Consider the following 18643-nt stretch of genomic DNA (forward strand, 5'->3'; position numbering starts at 1 on the left):
GTGGCACAGCCAAGCTGCCAGTGCCTCGGAGTATTTGTGAGGAAAACACACAAAATTTCGGCCAATTTTCCAGCAGAGCCTGGTCCCAGTCCAGCGCGTGGGGAGAACTTGCTGCCATTTATAGGGAATTTTACAGAAGGGCTGTTTGCTCACGGGTGGGCTGGGAGCAGTCAGGGGGAGCCTCAAGAACAGGGGTGCCGGTCCTTGGGAAAGGGTGAAGGGCAGGAAAACCCCGGGCGGCGCAGGACCCGCTCGGGGCGATGGCACCGGGAGCTGCCGCCTCCCCGCCGGTGCTCCGGGGGGCTGCGGCAAACCGGGAGCTTTTCCCTCCTCGGGCGTTGGTTCCCTGCCCGTGACCCAGCGAGGGCCGGGCCCAGCCGGGGCGGCGGCGCGGGGCTCTGCCCCTCTCCGGGCACCGGGGCTCTGCCCTTCTCCGGGCACCGGGGCACCGGGGCGGGGCCGGCTTCAGCGCCGCTACGCGTGACGCACATCCGCTCGGTAAGGGGACGTGTCGGTGCGGACCGCGGTGGGAGCCGCCGCCATGGAGGAGCCCGCGGCGCACAACGGCAGCGCCGCCGGGGCCGCGCCCGCGGCCGGGACCCCCGCCCGCCCTCCCGCCACCCCCGAGGGCATGGCGCTGGCCTACGGCAGCCTCGTCCTCATGGCGCTGCTGCCCATCTTCTTCGGGGCGCTGCGCTCCGTCAGCTGCGCCAAGAGCAAGGTACCCCCGCGGCTCGGGGCAGCCGGGCCTATGGGCCGAGCCCCTCCCCAAGCGTCCCCTCCGGGCGCCCCGGTCACTGCCCCGTTCAGCTGCCCCGGACCGGCAGCTGCATGTGCCCGGCTCCGGCCCTGGGTCTGGAGGCGCAGGGAGCCCCGGGGAGAGAGTTGGCTTCCCCCGGGGCTTCTCCAGCCACTCCTCAGCGCCCCGATAAATTCACGTGCTGCAAAACACAAGCGTCCCCTGTCCCTCCTCAGGAGGGGCTGTGCATGGGGACTCGTGTGTGGCTGTGCCCCGCGGCGCTGGGGCTGGTCCCGGGGTGCCCTCCTGCCTGTACGCCCTGTTCTGTCCCGGTATTCCTCTCGCCCTTCTCTGCATTTCATAGCAGGGACTTCTATGCCAACAGTTGGGCTGCTGTAGCTCAGGAGGAAGGACTGGTTTACACAGTCTGATCTATTACTATTTTTAAAATCTCCTTGTGTGCCCTTAAGCCTCATATCAGGCGTTTCAGGTGATCTTGGGGGGCTTCTGGCAGCCCAGGCAGTGGGGGCTGTGAGCAAAGCCCAGCCGTGGTTCAGGGTGGGGGCTCTCATCCCTCACTCTGCAGGGAGCAGCAGGAATTTGGGGACAGAGTGACAACTGCCATGCCCAGGATAAGCTGCACGAGGGCTTTTGAGGTGCCCTGGATCTGTGCTGGCCGCAGGTGTCTGCCTGAGTGAGATTAGATCTGTGAGCAGCAGCCAGCTGGGCCTGGAGCGGGCAGGGAACGGGCAGAAAACAGGCAGCCCTCTGCCTCCTCGGAAAGCTGAAGGTCTCCCATGGGAAATGGCTCAAAAGGGGCTGGTTGACATGGTGCAAAGATGGCTTGGAAGGGGTTTATAAATCTGGGGCTTTTGAGTAGGAGAAGTGTCCCAAGAGCAAGGTGAGGGACGAGAAGGTGGCTGGAGAGAGCCTCGTGCACGGGGTGATCACAGATGGTGGCACAGATGGGGCTGGCTGGGTGTGAGCGGAGAGGGAGCCCAGCTCCCCTCTGGGCAGGGGAGAACAGAACAACGCCAGAACAGGATTTTTTCCTTCTCCAAGAGGAGAAAAGCAGTAAAATTTGGCTGCCCTGGGAAGGACAAGTGCAAGGTTTGTGTTTTCCAGCTCAAGCTCTGCCTCTGACACAGCCTCACCTCTGGATATAGCAGGGGCCAGTGGGTGTTTTGTCCCTCCCAAAATCACTGTGGAATGTTGTGTGTTGTGTCTGTTCCCCCCTGCTCAGGTGTGAAACCAGGGCAGGGCTGATCCATTCCTGTTCTGTCCTTCTCTCTCCAGAACTCCTCGGAGATGCCAGAGACCATTACCAGCCGAGACGCTGCTCGCTTTCCCATCGTGGCCAGTTGCACCCTCCTGGGGCTCTACCTCTTCTTTAAAGTGAGTGAGGGGCACTGGAGCTGGAGCAGGACATCCTCCTGCCTGGCAGGAGCTCCCATAACTGGGTGACTTTGATTTTGGCCCTTAGTGTTGGGACAGAAGGTGTGTAAGGCTGCACAGATCGAGCTCTTTGGTGTCACCGTGCCGAGGACGTCAGTTCTTGCCTGAATTGTCACAGCTTGGGGGAAATCAGAGCCTGTTTGTGCACAGGTTGTTTCTGGAGAGCTGCCGAGGAGCAAATAGCCCTGAGCTCTTCCTGCCTCCGTGGGCCAAGCTGACAGGGCACAGGCTGGAGCCAGAGGGTGCCAGGGTCTCTGAGGGGCAGATGCTGCTGGCTCTGTGTTGTGTTCCATGCTGTGCTCCTGGAGCCATCTCAGCTGCAGGCCTGGGGGAGCCCCTGTATGATCAGCTGAAGACTTCTAGATGTTCAGAGCCCACAGCAGAGTCAGATGAACTGAGAAATGGATGGGAGCTCTCAGCAGCTCGTGCTTTTGGTGGTGTGGAGAAAATGTCTTGGCCTCAAGCACCTTGGGCTGCCCATGCAGGTCTGGCACATGGCTGAGCTCCCAGAGGGGTCTGGGGAGCTGCAGCACAGAGTGGTCCTGTGGGCATGGCAGCTTCCAAGCTGTGCTGTTTTGGGATCCCTGCAAGGTGCCAGGGTGTTCCTGTCTGGCCAGGAGGTGAGGGTTAAGGTGCAGAGGGTTTAGGTGCAGTTCAGTCCCTTCTCTGTCAGTGGCTGTGTGCCATGTGCTCTCCTATTCCAGCATCCCCCTTCCAGGAGGGCACAGAGGGCCCCAGGATCCCTCCACACTGGTCTGTAGGGGTGTGATTCAAGTAGGGGAGCTGTGACTTGGAGGGCAGGAGTTTTAGTAATGCCCTGTTTAATTAGGGCAGGGGATGCTGCTGCTTCCCTGGGCCTGGGCAGCCCCTGGGAGCAGTGCCTCTCTCCCTGCTCTGCAGGGGAAGCTCTGGCCTCCTTTCTGCAGCACTGGAGTTATTTTTTGACCTGAGCAGCTCACAGATGCGCTACAGCTCACGGGCCCATTGTGCTTGTTCTTTGAGCACATGGCTATTTCCAACATAGTCTCCTTCAGCATGCAGGAATTTGGGTTATTCTAGCTATTCTTCTTATTTCCCTGGAGCACTGACACAGCAGCTGCCAACAGGAGCATGAGGATGGGAGGATGCTGTGGTTACTAACCCCTCTGTGGTTTTGTCTTGCAGATATTCTCTCAAGAGTACATCAATCTTCTGCTTTCCATGTATTTCTTTGTGCTGGGGATCCTGGCCCTGTCCCACACTATCAGGTACAGCACAAGGATGGGTGTGACTGGGGCAGGGCTGCCTAAAGCTTCAGTTCATTTTATTGGGAGATTTTTAGAGCACCACTGCCCTGCAGCAGAGCCAGGTCCTTGGGGTATTTGCCCAACCTGTTAGGGAGCTGTCCCTTGGTGGTGGGAACCAAAGCCCTGGGGGTCCTGGGAAGCCAGCATCCCATACACCAGCACTGGGACAAGGCAAACTCACCCTGAGGAGCTTCTCTGGCTCAGAATCACAGAATCAGAATATCCTGAGTTGCAAGGGATCCACAAGGATCAAGTCCAACTTCTGACCCTCCACAGGACAACTCCAAAAATCCCACCATGTTCCTGAGAATGTTTTCCAAACAGTTCTTGAAATCTGGCATGCTCAGGGCCATGACCACTTCTCTGGGGAGTCTGTAACAGTGCCCAGCCACCTTCTGGGTGAAGAGTCTTTTCTTTATATCCAACTTAAAGCCCTCTTGGCACAGTCCTTGCTGCCCTGCAGAGAGGAAAGCACAGCAGCACCCTTACTGGGATGGGTGACCCAGGCAGCTGGAGTTCCTGGTAGTGTCCCTGGCCTCTCATGGCCATATGTGGCACGAGGTGTTGAAAGCTCAGACTGTTTCAGTAACTGAAAAAGTTGAACTGGTTTCCTGTTTCGTGAGCTCTGTGGTGTTGGGGACCAGATGCCTTCCCTAGACTGGTGCTGGGCAAGGGTTTTGCTCTGCTCCTGGCTCTGCAGCAGAGCCAGGCAGTGATGGCACAGCCACTGCTGGGTACCCAGAGGGTTGCTGGGGGGCATAGGGCATTTGCTGGGGTCTGGGGTGGCTCCTCCTTTCTTGTGGGCAATGCTCTGTTTTCTTACCTGGAGGATTTGGGGGACTGCCACGTGTTGCCAGATCAGATCTCTGTGCAGGATGAGTTGCTGTGGCTCCTGGCAGTCCCTTATGGAGCAGATGGTGTTTCCCCTCTTGGGAGGGGGTGTGGGGCCCCCTAAACACAGAGGTGCTGGGCAGCTTGTGGGGTTTCTGTCGAACTGCCCTTCTCTACACCTCTCGTTTCAGCCCCATGATGAACAGATTCTTCCCTGCAAATTTCCCCAACAAACAGTACCAGCTCCTCTTCACCCAGGGCTCCGGGGAGAGCAAGGAGGGTACGTTGGCTTTCCTGTCTTTCAGGGGAGCCTGAATGTTTTCTGCCTTTACTGTTCCTTTTTTTTTTTTTCCTTTTACTCTCAGCCCATTGAAAGAACCTTCTCAAAGGCTTGCCTCTTGCTCCCCACTGGGCTTCCATAGCCACTGTGAGCCCCACGTGTCCCTGCAGAGCTGGGCTGGCACTCTGTGCTGCCTCTGCCTGGCAGGGAGAGCCCAGAAACACCTCCCAGAGTGCTGTGGGGATGGAGCTGTGGCTGTCATTAAATGCACAGCTTTTATTTAAGCCCCTTGGAAAGCATAGGCCTGACTGGTTTGTGCTGCCTTATCTGGGCCAGATCTTTGCACTGGCAGAAGATGCTTTGATAAGTATCCTGCCCTGTAGTAGCTTTACTGATAAGGGAGTATTTCTGGTGATACCATCAGGAGTTAACTGGCACAGGAAGAAGGAGAAGATTTGTCTCTCCCTGCCTTAGGCAGTGCTTGAATCCAATTTCCTTATTGACAGCAGGACCGTGGATGCTGTCCATGTGCAGAGTCTGGCTGAAGGAGAAGGTCTGAGCTTTGCAGAGCCCCCTGCTCATTCCCAGGCAGTTTGCATGTGTGTACCATGGGTACAGTCCCTTTGTTTGGGACAGAGCACTGAGCTCTGGGCTCCCCAGCTGTGGAATCACTCATCTCAGCCCTGTGTGGGAAGGGGAGCTGCCCAGCCTGCCCCAAGTCTGACTTCTCTGTTTTCTTGCAGAAATAGTGAATTATGAGTTTGACACCAAGGATCTCGTGTGCCTGGCCTTGAGCAGTGTTGTGGGGGTCTGGTACCTGCTGAGAAAGGTAAGTGAGGCACAGCTGGGGGCTGGGCTGGATCAGACACTGACTCATTTCCATGCAGGGTGGGGGTTCCATGTACAGCAGGACCCAGATCTCCTTTTCTTGTCCTTCTCAGCACTGGATTGCCAACAATCTCTTCGGGCTGGCATTCTCCCTCAACGGGGTGGAGCTGCTGCACCTGAACAATGTCAGCACTGGCTGCATCTTGCTTGGGGGCCTCTTCATCTACGATGTGTTCTGGGTAAGCAGGAGCATTCTGCAGGCCATTGGTGGAAGTGTGTGCCTGGCATTCTGCCTTCCTGGAGGCACCACGCTGGCTGGACACACACTTGGAGTCAGAATTTTTGGTTTCTCAGCCCAGAGGGTGTGGCAGGGTTGATGACAGAATGCACAGTGGCAGAATGTGGCTCATCAAGTGTGTTTTCTTTTATTGTCTCACTCAGAGAGCCCAGGGCTGGCAGGGGCCTCATCAGAGCTATTGTGGGGTACTCAGTGTGTATCATATCTGGTCCTGTATTCCCCACTATGGTCTCCCCAAGGCCTGACAGCTGTTGGGTGGGCTGGAGGCTGCTCTGGGGCACGCTGAGCCTGCCTGTATGAGCTGTGCCTTGGCTCTGTCATCTGCTGGTTTCCTTAGTGTCCTTCTGTTCTCTTGCACAGAGGACCAGACCCTGGAATGCCTCCAGTCCCTTCTCCTCAGCCAGTGCTGCACCCTAACTTTTTCATTTTGAGGTTTTCCTTATTTCTTGCAGTGCATTTGAGCTGCTTTTGTAGAGGAGAGGGGGGCGGGGAAGGCAGGAATGCAGTCGTGTGCTCTGCTCCATGCATGAGAGAATGCTTCTCCTTGTAATGTCCGTGTTCCCCAGCCCTTCCTGCTGCCTCCACCTTCTGAATCACCATGTTTCCAAATGTCTGAGAGCCTTGTATGCACTGAGGTCTGTCCAGCAGCTCTGCAGCTGCCTGTGTAATCCCTCCATATTTATGCCTGGCTACTGTGGGTTGTTTTGTCCTTGGCTGGTGGTGCCTCTGTTTCCCAGGCTTGTTAACAGTCTGGGCTCTGTGGTTTTTTAGCCTGTGGGCCACTTCCTGTGCAGCTCTCAGCTGGAGAGGCTGAGCCTTCTGCCTTAGCACACCTGGTGCCCCAGGCCCTGCTTAGTGTGGGAGTGTCTTCCCAGTGCTTTGGGAACACTGAGTGCACCCCTCTGCTCTCCACTTGCTGGCTGAGTCTCACCTTGGCTTCCCCATGGATCAGAGTAGTGCTGGAGACTTAGGGAAGGGCTGCTTTGAAGTGGAGGCCCTGGTACTGTGCCCCTCTGCAGGAGCTGGTCACTTGGATCTTGGCATGGATTCAATCACAGTGAGATCCCAGGAGGGTTTCAGGGAGGAAGGAGATCTCAATGGGTTGATGCTGTTGCCCCCACACAGTTTGGGGGTACACATGACGCTTTTCCCTGATCCCAGTTTCGAGTCCTGTCACTCCATGGCAATGCTCAGAACTTGCTGCAACTTATGGGAGTTAATCTGATGCTTTAAGATTTCTCTTTAATCCAAAGCTCCAGGATTTTGCTCACCCAGTGCTAACCAACACCTGTTTTTGTGCCTGCTGGACTGGAGGCTTAGAGATGGCAAGGTGCAGAGATCAGAGTGGCTGCCCTCAGTGTTTACAGTCCACCCCCAAATGTTGCCAGTATTTACAGCAGACAGGGCCATGCAAGTAAATGACCTCAGAGCAAACTGCAGCTGATCTGACACTTGCCCCTGTCCCAGCTGGCAGCTCCTGCCCTCCAATTGGATGTTACATGCAGGTAACTGATTAAAGCTGAACTGAGGTGCAGGGCTGGGTGGTGGGCAGCAGCTCTGCCATGTGAATGCTGTCCCCATGCTGCTCTGAGAGCAGGACAGCCATGAAGCAGCTACCTCCCCCAATGCCACCATATCCCTCCTCCCACAGACAGTGGGCTTGCTTGCAGGGCTCCTGTGCCCACTTTTTGGCAGGTCACTGGCTATTTTCTGCCACTGAGGCCATTCCTGGCCCTGGGGTGAGGCTGTAGCTGAGCATGTGTGTGTGTTCCTGTGCAGCTGTGGTCACCTTGGTCTCCTTCTGTTCCAGGTCTTTGGCACCAATGTGATGGTGACAGTTGCCAAATCGTTTGAGGCCCCAATAAAACGTGAGTAGATCTTCCCTGTGTGCTGGGGTCCTTTTTGCTGCAAGCCCTGCCCCATGCACCCTCCACCTCTGGAGATGGTTCAGGCTGGGATGTGTGCAGGAGCATTTCCTGATGGTGACCCCTCCTCCCTGTCACTGGCCAGCCTCAAGCCAAGGCAGGTCTCTGGAAAGGGGATGGTTTGCAGTGCCCTGCTCTGTCTGGGTCACTCTGTATCTTTGGAGTGTGCAATTCTACCTGCCTGTAGAAACAGTCCATACCAAATAAACATCACCAAAAAAAGAAAAAACAAAAAAAACCCCCAAACAAACAAAAAGAAAACCCCCCCCAAAAAATCACAGAGCCCTCAAACAGCAGGAGGGGTGAACTGGTGCTGCTGCGGTGCATGCAATAGTTTGGTCCCTGGTTTCTTGTTCTGGAATTGTCCCAGAAAGAACAAGGAAAGCTACAGGGAAGGAGGGGACTGAGGGCAGGGACAGGTCCCTTGTCCTGCTCTGGTCCCTGTGTGCCAGGCCCAGTGGGGCTGGGGTCTGCTCGGTGGGGACAGTCCCCTCACTGTTCCTCACTCTGCTCCTGCAGTGGTTTTCCCTCAGGACCTGCTGGAGAAGGGGCTGGACGCCGACAACTTCGCCATGCTGGGACTGGGAGACATTGTCATTCCGGGTGAGGACAGGAGAGGGGGAGAACGGGACTGGGGTCTGCTTTGAGGGGGCTGCGGGGAGCCCAGCAGTGCCTGGCCCTGCCCTCGGCCGGGCTCGGGTGTCCCGGTGCGACGGGAGTGTCCCCGCAGGTCCCGGTGTGTCCCGGTGCGACGGGAGTGTCCCCGCAGGTCCGGGCGCTGTCCCGGTGCCGCGTGCCACGAGAGGGCGCTGTCACCCCGAGCACGGCACCGCGCACCGCGGCTCTGCCCTGCCTCCCTCAGCCCGCCCTGCCCCTCCAGCCCCTCGCTGTCCCTCCTGTGCCACTTGCAGCCCCTCACTGTTTCCTTCTCCCTGCAGGGATCTTCATTGCCTTGCTGCTGCGGTTTGATATCAGGTGAGCAGGCAGCAGGGAAGGGTCTCTGGCAGGTTGGATCTTGCAGCATATTTGAGCTGCTTTTGTGGAGGAAAAAAGGGAAGGGGGAGCCAGGAGTGTGCTCCCTTCTGGAGCTGGGTGTGGAGACACACCAGGGGTGTAAGGAAAAGCTCTTGGAAGAGGGAGCTGGCTCTGTGGGTATGTTCTGAGCACTGGGGTTAGTGGTTGAGTTCAAGCATAGGGATGGGGATCAGGACAGCAGCACACAGCAGCCCCCCAGAGCCTCACCAGCTCCCTGGAACCAAGGAGTGCAGGGCAGTGACAGTGTGGGAAAGAGCCAGGAGTGCTGGCACCTGGGAATGCTCATGTGGATGCAGATGGGTGTCTGGCAGTGCTGGCTGCCTCCAGGTCCCACTGATGTTGGAGGAAGCAGCTCCTTCCCACACAGGGAAGCTGCACCTCCAGCTGGGCTGCAGCAGTTGCCCCACACTGAAAGGCTCTGGGGAACAGGGTGCTCTGTGACCGTGGTGGTGTGGCCCCACTCCCACTGCTCTTGCACAGACCCTCTGCTCTGTGCCAGCTCTTCCAGGTGTTACCACCCACATCCTGCCTGCACCTGCTGGGAATCCCAGTTCCTGCAGCCTGCCCCATGATAAAATAGTAACTGCTGAGGGCCAGGGACAGGCTTCACCAAGACAATGGGACCTGCTCCCTGGGTCCTAGCCCTAATTCCTCCCTTCCCAGTTGCCATCCAGCACCAATCACTTGCCTTCTTCCCTTCTCCAGCCCCTCACCTGGGTATTACTGCCTTCAGTCCCAGGGGCTGCACAGGCAGAGCATTGCTCTGCACACTCCATTGTGGTGGGAGATGGCTAAGAGCACCAGGCCAATTCCATTTTGGCCACTGGCATTCCAGACCAGAGGTCATTGAGCTCTTCCCTTTCCCTACAGCCTGAAGAAGAACACGCACACGTATTTCTACACCAGCTTTGTGGCCTACATCTTTGGGCTGGGCCTCACCATATTCATCATGCACATCTTCAAGCATGCCCAGGTGAGCTCCACCCTGCTGCCTCCTGTGGATGCACATCCAATTGGGTCAGGCCACCTTGGCCATGAAGTTCCTGCATCCTGCCAGGAAAAAGTAGATTTATTTCTTCTCTTGGCTTTGATTTTCCAGTGCTTGCCTGTACCTTTCCCTTCCCAAAGCTCCTGTGCCCAGCTGGGACAGAGCCTGCTTGGGGCAAGGCTCCTTGTTTCCAACAGCAGCCCCTCAGCCAGGGGCCCTGTGTTTTTTGGCTCTTTAGCAAAGCTTCCCTGAGCACCAGGGCTGTGCTGCAGGGGGCTCTGGGAGCCCATACACTGTGGTCTGCACAGGGGCTCTCAGTGTGTTCATGGCCCACTGGGACCTCACAGTGAGGATTTTCACAGAATCCCAGAATGGTTTGGGAAGGGACCTCAGAGACCATCTTGTTTCAACTCCCCTGCCATGGGCAGAGACACCAACCACTAGACCAGTCTGCTCCACACCCTGTTCCAGCCTGGCCTTGAACACTTCCAGGGACTGAACATCCACGGCTTCTCTGGGCAGCTTGTGCCAGGATCTCACCACCCTCACGGGAAAGAATTTCCTCCTAATAGCCAATCCAGCTTCATGCTGCTGCAGCTCTAACTTAGCTCTTGGAGCTGCTCTTTGGGGTGTTAACTCCCTATGTAGCCAAAGGGATGCAGGATCGTGGGTGCAGAGGGGACAAGGCCATGAGCTCACCTTGCACTTCTCCCTCAGGGTGATTTGTGGTTTGGTTTAACTGTTGTTTTCCTTCCCCACAGCCTGCGCTGCTCTACCTGGTCCCTGCCTGCATTGGATTCCCGCTTCTGGTGGCCTTGGCAAAGGGAGAAGTAACTGAAATGTTCAGGTGAGCCTCAGCTGGCCCTGGAGCTGTTTTGCCGGCGGGCTGGAGCCCGTGAAGCGTGCAGATGTTCCCACGGCCGGGCACAGCTGGAGGGACGGGTTCATGTGGGCACGCTCTGGGTGTGCCCCGGCTCGTGCGTGGGTGGAGGGAGCTGAGCTGTGTTGGGACACGCCGGGCCTGGCTGCAGCCCCTCCCGGGAGCTGTGCTCTGCTACCAGCAGGCAGCACCTGGGATTGCCTTACGCCCCAGTGACAGACTCTTCCCATGAGCTGGCAGGCAGGGGAGGGTGGGACTGCACACCTGGTGTGGAGATACTTGGTCATTGTGTCCCAGGGCCTGTGGGTGGGGAGTTATGGAGCCAGAGCAGGCTGTGAGAGCAGCCAAGGCTGGTTGGAGCACATCCCAACCTCCCCAGCTGGGCACAGTCTCCTGGTTTGTAGTACTCTCCCTGCCCCAGAGACTGTGGGTACAGAGGAGGGGGGACTGGGCTGTTGTGCTCAGCTGTTCTTGGAGCCTGTCCAGGCTGTCAGTGGGCAGCTCTGGCCTCCTGCCTGAGAGCTGTTTCTCTGTCATGCTGGAGACTTGGTGGTGGCTCGGCACAGTAATGATGGTTGATGCAGAGGAGGGAAGGGAACATCCTAAAGCAGGGCAGTGTACCCTCCAGCCTCCCCAGTGCCCCAGCCTGGGGAGCATTCCTGAGCTCCCAGCCTCCTCAGAGGGAAACTGGAAGCCAGCTGTCCTCCCTCCTCCCTCCCTCCCCTCCCCTGGGAGATGCAGGTATGCGTGTTCCCAGCGGCTCTCAGCTGGGCCGTCCCCAGCCCTGCCGCACCTGCCCCTCCTTTGATGTTTGCTTCTGACAATCGCTGCTGCAGGCACTGAGTGTCCTGGGATCGTCCTTCCTGTGCACCTGGGATCCTGCAGCCGCTTTCCCCAGTGCTGTGACTCACCAGCTGACAGCAGCAGCAGCTCCTGCCAGGAAACTGGGGAGAGATGAGCTGTGAGGCCGGGCCCACTGGGCAGCAAGGAGCACAGGGAGCCTGGCAGCCAGGGGCCAGTGCCCTCCCAGAGCAGTAGCACAAGCTGCTCCAGCAGCAAAGTGTTGCCAGGGCAAGAGCAGGATGCTGGAGGGTTGCAAACTTGATGGCCCCAGGGGGCCAGACCTCCCTTGAAGTGGCTCCAGTTGCAGGCAGAGGAAGTGGGATATGGAGGGACCAATGCCTGGAGGGCAGTGGCTCCCACCGCAGGAATCCCACCAGGTGTAGGTTGCTCTGCTGTGGTGCTTTGGTGTGCCCTGATCCTCCCTGGAGCCGTCAGTTCCTGTGGTCTCTGCCTGCACATGGTATCTCACAGCAGTGAGGGTCTGCAGGCAGGGTGGGAGTGAGCAGATCTGTGCTGCAGGCCCAGGGAAGGGGTGCTGGTGGAGCAGAGGTTGGTGACATTGGGATCAGCTCCATGGCTCTCAGCCTTGCCAAACCTCCCTAGGCTAGGCAGGAAGCTCCCTCAGCAGAGGGAACCCATCTTGCTCCCCACATCTGCTGTGGGCACGCTGTCCTCGAGCGGCAGGACAGGGTCTGCTGCATCTCTCTGTCACCTGCCCTGCCCCTAGGCTGCTCCCCTGCCACCTCCCCACTGCCCAGGCTTGCTCTCCCTAGGTTCTGGCTGCCTGGCTCTGCTCATGCCACTGGGAGCTGTCTTATGCCTGAGTTTCAGTGCTCACTTTTCCATGCTCCAGCCCTGTCCTGGAGTCTGCAGGCAAGGAGAGGCCAGGGGTGCCAGCAGGTGAAGGGGGATGCCAGGCTTCCTGCACAGGGCGGTGCATTCTCGGCGCTCTCACTCCAAAACTCTTCTGCTTTTTCTCTCCCCCCCTCCTTTCTGTCCTTGTCTTTCCCTTCCTGCTTCCTCTCTCTCCTGCAGCTATGAATCCTCTGCTGAAATCTTGCCTCACACACCAAGACTTACCCACTTCCCCACGGTGTCTGGCTCGCCGGCCAGCCTGGCTGATTCCATGCAGCAGAAACTGTCCTGTCCCCGCCGACGCCGGCAGCAGAGCCCCAGTGCCATGTAGCACTGCCACCAGGGCCCTTGTCTGTCGCTCTGGCCAGGTAGGGACAGGTCCTGGCTCTCCCTGGCCCAAGCTCTCCCTATTCCCAGCTCTCTCTGTGGGCAGAGGCTGGAGCTGTTGCTGCGCTGCTGTGGGCCGGCTTCTCTCCCATTCTGAGAGAGGAGACTGGGAAGGGCAAAAAGATTTGACATCCCAGACCTTGTCCTTTCTGCTTGGAGCAGCATTCCCATTTCCTCAGCCAGAACCCTGGGGCCACTGCTGGAGGGGGTTTGCAGCCAGAGGAGTGAGACCCTGGGAGGGAACGCTGCTGTTGGTCTCGCTGCAGTTCCCCTGTTAACCGGCCCCGCTGGCACCGGTGCTCAGCCAAGGAAAGCATGTGCTATCCAGGATATCCAGTAGTGCTCTTGGGAGCAAGGACAGATCCCTGGGCACAGAGCTGGCCCCTGGCTGGGTCCATCCTACCCTTGGAGGTGTCTGGGGGGATGCAGCCCTCATCTCCCTGCCTGGGCTCTGCCCCATGGGGCTTCCTGTGCTGGGCCCTGATGGCTGGAGCCCACCTTGTCCTCAACAGCAGCAGGGCAGAAGCTGAGGCCACAGGCTGGGCTGTCCCCACACAGCACAGGGCTCTGTCCCCAGCGAGCAGCTGGCCCCACTCACGTCCCTCTTGTCCCCAGCTACGAGGAGAGCTCAACCCCCAAGGAGGCAGCAGGGGCTTCCAAAGAAGAGCCAACAGAAGCCTCCAAGAAGGAGAAGTGACCTTGCCCGTGGGCCGTGCCTGGTGCTGCTGGGCTGGGGCCCTTCAAGACCCTTTGCAAGTGACAGACGACGAAACAATTGTGCAAGAGCATCGTGTTGTGTGTGTCGGAGCAGCCACCCAGGTGGGGTATCGATGTATGCCGGTTTTTAAATTTTGTATTGTGCATTTGCTTTCTCTCATATTAAACCATATTGAAGGAAGGAGTGCTGGTGTGGCCGTGCCCCTGCTCAGCCGGCACTGGGATTGGCATCAGCTCACCCGCCTTCTCCCACTGGAGCTGGTGGCTATTGTCTGGCTGTTTCCAAGTGACCAAGTGACCGTCCCTTTCCCCCCTCCCACTTCTCTGGCACTGGGCCTTCCCCCAGCCTGGCCCCTGCTCTGCAATACCTAGATTTAGGGCCGGAGCCACTGAGCCTTATGTGGGTTTGAGCTGGGATCTGGCCCCAGAGAAGGGTGGCTCATCAGGGATTGGGATGCAGGAGCCCCACAGGATGGGAATGTGCTCTCCCTCAGCTGCTGGGGTGCTCAGTGAGCTGAGGCTAACGCCCCATAGCCTGGAGGAGCAGGAATGGGAGGGCTAGGAGTGGGTAACCTCAAACCCAGCCCTGGAGCAGGGTGAAGACAGTATGGATTGTCCCCCTTCCTTGCAGGGAGCCAGGCACAATCCTGCACCCTTTAGGACTGGGATGGGCAGAGAATGCTGGTGCAGGCGTGGGGGCTGGCGGGGCTGCAGGCAGGGGCAGCTCCAGCATCCACCACAGCTTCCACTGGGACCAGCTGCCCTGTGTCCTGCAGCACTGGCAGTGTCCTCCCTACCCCTCCTGGAGGCCCACATGTGGAGGATCGTGCATCCCTTCGGCCATGCCCACTGCCAGAATAAATAGAAAGTGTTTGCTGGCTTGGCAGCTCCTCCACAAAAGCCGTATTGAACCATTATTCCCTGCGCCGGCTGTGAGCACTAAAAGTGGCGCCTCGCGTTCTGCCATCTAATGACCCTTCGCAGGCTCCTACAGATGTTTTCTATGACTTACAGCTCCTTTTCCAACAGCCCTGTCCGCAAAAACAAGAGGGGCCACTTTAATTCCAATTAAATACCTCCAGCTAAGCAAACAGTGTGCAGCAGGGTCTGGGTACAGTGCGGCCGCCAGGCCCAGCCCACCGAGTCACTGAGTCTAGACTCCAGATGTGATTTCACCAGCCTCCAGTGTTCATGGAGAAGGACTTGGGCTCTGCCGTGGGGTGCAGGACCCTACCCTGAGTCAGGACCCCACTGCCCAGCCTGGTGTGTCCTTGGTGTGAGGCTGGCACTGCGTCCTCCCTGGCTTTGGGTGGTAGGAGCTGCATCCCCATGCAGCCTCCAGAGGCCCCGAGAGGGCAGGAGCAGCCTGGGGGGTGCACAGGGTACCCCCGTGCCAGCATCACCCTCCTGCCCTGCAGAGCTTCCAGCAGCTCCTGCCTGCTCTAGATGTGGTGGAAGTGTGGCCAGGAGCTTTCCCAGGGCTGCAGGGAGCGGAAGGCCTGGGAAGGGGAGAGCAGGGTCACCCCTCACCCTGCCTGGCCGATAAGCAGGGGCCGGCCAGGAGGAAGGAAATGTGCTGGGCCCTGCAAGGAGCTGCTGGAGCCAGCACTCAGCGCTCCTGGGCTCCCTCACCCGCTGCACCTGGGCCTGTGGCACCTCCGGTCCGGCAGGGCTGAGGCCGCTCGGCTCCACTGTGTCTGCGCCGCTGCTGGGCCAGGTCCCCTCTCGGCAGGGTCCCTCCGGCCTGGTGGGGGCTGCGGAAACGGGGATGTGCCGACTCCAGCAGGAAACCTCCGTCCATTCAACTGCACCCAGCTCAGGCAGGGGCCAGAGCTGCCTGTTCATCTGCCTTGGGATGATCCTCACTCACCCACGGCACCTCATGGCAGTGGTGAAGATGCCCCTTGGCCAGGGGAGCTCATGGGCACACACCCCTTGTGCCAAGCTCCCACCAGCAATTGCAGTGGGATGGGATGGGCTGAGCTGGAGGTGCACAGGGTGCAAACACCAGGCAAGGGGAGGGTGGTTTCATGTTTTGGGAGTGCTGGTGCCTGGTGTGAGGGTGGACACATCAGGGCTGCTCGTCTTTAGAGCCCTGTGGAGCCTCCCCACCTCAGCAGGGTTTCAGCTGGGTGGTGATGGGTGATGGGTGCTGCAGTTGTACCTCATGCTCTACCATGCAGGGTGGGAGGTGCTTTGCTGTGATGGTGGGAGCTGGGGTCCCATGGAGTGGTGGGTGCTGGTGGTGGGAGCTGGGGTCCCATGGAGTGGTGGGTGCTGGAGGTGAGCTCTGGGGTCCCATGGAGGGGCGGGTGCTGGTGGTGGGAGCTGGGGTCCCGTGTGATGATGGCTACTGACAGTGGCGCCCGGCCGGCGGCTGCGAGCAGGGAGAGGAAGCAGCCCAAGGCAGCCCCAGTCCCGGTCGGCCGGCGAGGAGGGGCAGGAAGCTGGAATAAATCCCAGGAAGGGCTGCCTGGCTCCAGCTGGTCTGGGCTGCAGCGGATGGAAGCTGGGAACGGGAAGGGAGAAGGCGGGAGGGGAATGCGCAGGGGCTTTCTCAGGCCTCGGCCCCGCTCCAGCTGTGCCGGCGGCCCCGGCACATCTGCAACCCTGGCTCAGCAGTGTCGTGCGGACATGGGGGGGTGGAAGCTCTGTGTAGCCTCAGGGGTGACCTGCGGATGGCACCGGGAGAGGGGATCTGGATGGAGCCCAACCCAGCCAGTTTGGGAGCCCTGGTCACTGGTGGGGGCCCAGCCTGACCTGCCGTGTCCGTGCTGCCTTCCAGCCCTGCGTGCCGGAGTGCGGGGCTGGGTGCTGCCGCTTCTGGGGTGCCGCCTGTCCCCCATTTCCCCATCGCAGCAGCACAGGCAGCCCCTCGGCCCCTCGGCGGCCTGGCCGGCCGTGCCCTGTGTGGTCCCGGCGGGGCGGGGGCGGCCGTGGGCTTTGATGTGCTCGGCTGCCGGGCAACCCCTGCTCAGCGCAAAGCAGCCGCCCCCCGGCTGCCCCCCCGGCCGGGCTGAGCCCCGCCAGCACCATATGGCCGAGGCTGCTGTTACCGCGCCGTGAGCCCCGTTCCCAGAATTGAGATGGAAATGAAGCTCTGTGTTCTGCCGGACAACGCTGCTGCGCCGGCCGGCTCGCCGTGCCAGGCCGGGACCCCGCGGCCAGCTGTGGCCAAGGCAGCGTCCCGGTGCCACGCTGGCAGCCCCGAGCCCCGCACCCCATCCCCAGCGCCCCAACACGCACAGGGACGGGGTGAGGATGTCCTGCTCTCGGGGCATCCAGTGGGCTGGGGCAGCTGGAGTGGCTGTGCCAGGCTGGCTGTGCCCTGTGTGCCATGACACCCATCACCGCCACGAAATGTGTCCCCGTCCTTGTCCCCGCGCCGCTCGGGGTGGCCGGTGGCAGGGGCGCGGGGTCCGGCTCGTCCTGGCATTGTTGGCGGCGCAGCTGGCGGTGGCGGCGGCCGGCCGGCGGCCCTGAAAGACATTCCTGTGCACAATGTCCCCGGCCTCCCGCCGCGGCCCGGCCACTGCCGCCAGATGGGGGCTAATTAGCAGCTTTGAGAGCCGCGGTGGGAACCGGGCAGCACCGGGCCCTCCGCCGAGCCCTGAATGGAGGGGGCGACCCCAGCGCCGTGCCCACCCTGGGAACCGCCACCGCACCAGGCTGGGGACACAGGGAGGAGGGACAGAGGGAGGGACAGGGGGATCCAGCTCCCCCCAGCCAGGCTGGCAGGGCTGGAGTTCATGCATGCTCTCCAGGATTGCTGCCCTCCTCAGAAGAGGAAGAAGAGGGGAGGCCTTCAGCTCCCGAATGCCTGGGGACGTGCGGCAGGGTCTGGCCTTCCCAGCCCAACCCCATAAAGCCCTGGGAGAGCTGTGCTGGCACTCGGGCACACATATTGGTGTGCAAGGCAGGGTGTACGTGTGCATGAGTGTGCATGTGTGTACACGTGTGTGTGTGTGTGTACCTGTATGTGCATCCATCCGTGTGTGCCTCTGTTGTGTGCGGGTACTTGTGGCTGTGTTTGGTCTCCACAGGGTTGTGTATGTGTGTGAACGCTCCTGTGCACATATTTGGGTATGTCCCACACACATCTGTGTGTGCAAGCACGTGTGCGTCCACACCTTTGTGTGCACACGCACACCCACCCTGCGTGTCGGTGTGAGCACACACCCGGGAGTGTCTGAGGCTCGGCTTTCCCTGCCTCCCTCCCTTCCCACACCATTCCGTGCTGCTCGGGGTGTGCCGGGGTCTCGCTCGGGGGCCCTCCCCGGGCGCTGCCTGCCCTCCCCGCAGGTGCGGGGTAATTAGCAGGAACGCTAATTACAGCCCGGACCAGAAACCCTTCGGGGCAAGGACCGGCTGCCTCGCACAGTGGCGGGACCTCCACGGGTTTCCCCTGCGGCAGAACCGCGCTCGCAGCCCCGCGCTGCCCCACGCACTCAGCGCTCGACCCTCTGCCGGTCCCTCGGGTGGTCCCGGACCTGGCGACCCCTGCCCCGGCAGCCGCCACCGAGCAGCTCTGCGGAGGTTTGAACCCCGGGAGCGGGGAGGGAACGGGGAACTCCGAACTTGGGCCGGGGGGCGCGGAGCTGTCCCCTGTGGGGATGCCCGTGTGCCTGTGCCACCGTGGGGCCCCGGTGTCCCCGTGAGGGTGCAGATGTGCCCCGGGGGTCCCTGTGATTCCTGCAAGGTCCCGGTGCCCGTATCCAAGAGAGCATGCCAGTGTCTCCGTGGGGTGCCGGTGTCCCGGTGGGGGTGGCGCTGTCTCCGTGGGGGTCCCGGTGCCCCCCGTAGGGGCTGCAGGTGTGTGTCCCCGCCCCGCCCCCGTCGCCATGGGCACCGCCCGCCCGGCGCCGCGCTGACAGCGCGCGGCGTTTTATGAATGGGTGACGTCACGGGCCTGGCGTCTCACGGTCTGAGCCGCCGCGGGGCGGGGGGGCCGCGGGGAGCGCGGGGGGGCCGAGCCCGGAGGGGCACCGTGGGCCGGGAGGGGACAAGGGGCGAGCGGGGAACCCAGCACCGAGAGCCCGCGGGGCGAGCACCCGCGCTAACTGCGGGCACGGTGGGCGCTCCGCGCCGCTGGAACCGCCGCACCGCCGGCGTCCCTGCCCCGCAGCCCGAGCCCGTCACGGCGCTCCCTCCGCCATTGCCCCTTTAAGACGCTGCCCTTTGGGGCGCATGAATGGAGTGGGCGGGGCTCTGCCCGCCTTTTCCGCCCTGCCATTGGCCGAGGGTTCCCCGCGGCCCCGCCCTCCCACCGGCGGTGCTCTATAACTGCGCGGCGGGG

The 18643-nt window shown here is 60.4% G+C and overlaps 1 protein-coding gene across 2 annotated transcripts; it reads left to right on the forward strand.

The window, feature by feature from the left end:
• The first annotated feature begins 517 nt into the window (after positions 1-517).
• HM13 (histocompatibility minor 13) lies at positions 518-13531 on the forward strand. 2 transcript variants are annotated; one of them, XM_064730112.1, is made up of 13 exons: positions 518-721; positions 2036-2134; positions 3359-3441; positions 4503-4591; positions 5335-5420; positions 5533-5658; positions 7528-7585; positions 8162-8245; positions 8581-8617; positions 9548-9650; positions 10427-10512; positions 12424-12611; positions 13246-13531. In XM_064730112.1, the coding sequence occupies exons 1-12, from the start codon at positions 542-544 to the stop codon at positions 12572-12574; spliced, it is 1182 nt and encodes a 393-aa protein (XP_064586182.1). In that variant the 5' UTR covers positions 518-541; the 3' UTR covers positions 12575-12611; positions 13246-13531. The 2 variants fall into 2 exon arrangements, with proteins under 2 accessions (XP_064586182.1, XP_064586183.1); XM_064730113.1 differs by lacking the exon at positions 12424-12611 and having other exon boundaries at positions 519-721.
• The last annotated feature ends 5112 nt before the right edge of the window (positions 13532-18643 follow it).

This window comes from Zonotrichia leucophrys, chromosome 20, assembly GCF_028769735.1.
Source record: "Zonotrichia leucophrys gambelii isolate GWCS_2022_RI chromosome 20, RI_Zleu_2.0, whole genome shotgun sequence".
In the NCBI taxonomy this organism is placed as follows: Eukaryota; Metazoa; Chordata; class Aves; order Passeriformes; family Passerellidae; genus Zonotrichia; species Zonotrichia leucophrys.

Coding starts and splice junctions, on each gene's coding strand:
- HM13 (XM_064730112.1), top strand. CDS start 542: ATGGAGGAGCCCGCGGCGCACAACGGCAGCGCCGCCGGGGCCGCGCCC. Junction 722..2,035: donor TCAGCTGCGCCAAGAGCAAG/GTACCCCCGCGG, acceptor TTCTCTCTCCAG/AACTCCTCGGAGATGCCAGA. Junction 5,421..5,532: donor TCTGGTACCTGCTGAGAAAG/GTAAGTGAGGCA, acceptor TGTCCTTCTCAG/CACTGGATTGCCAACAATCT.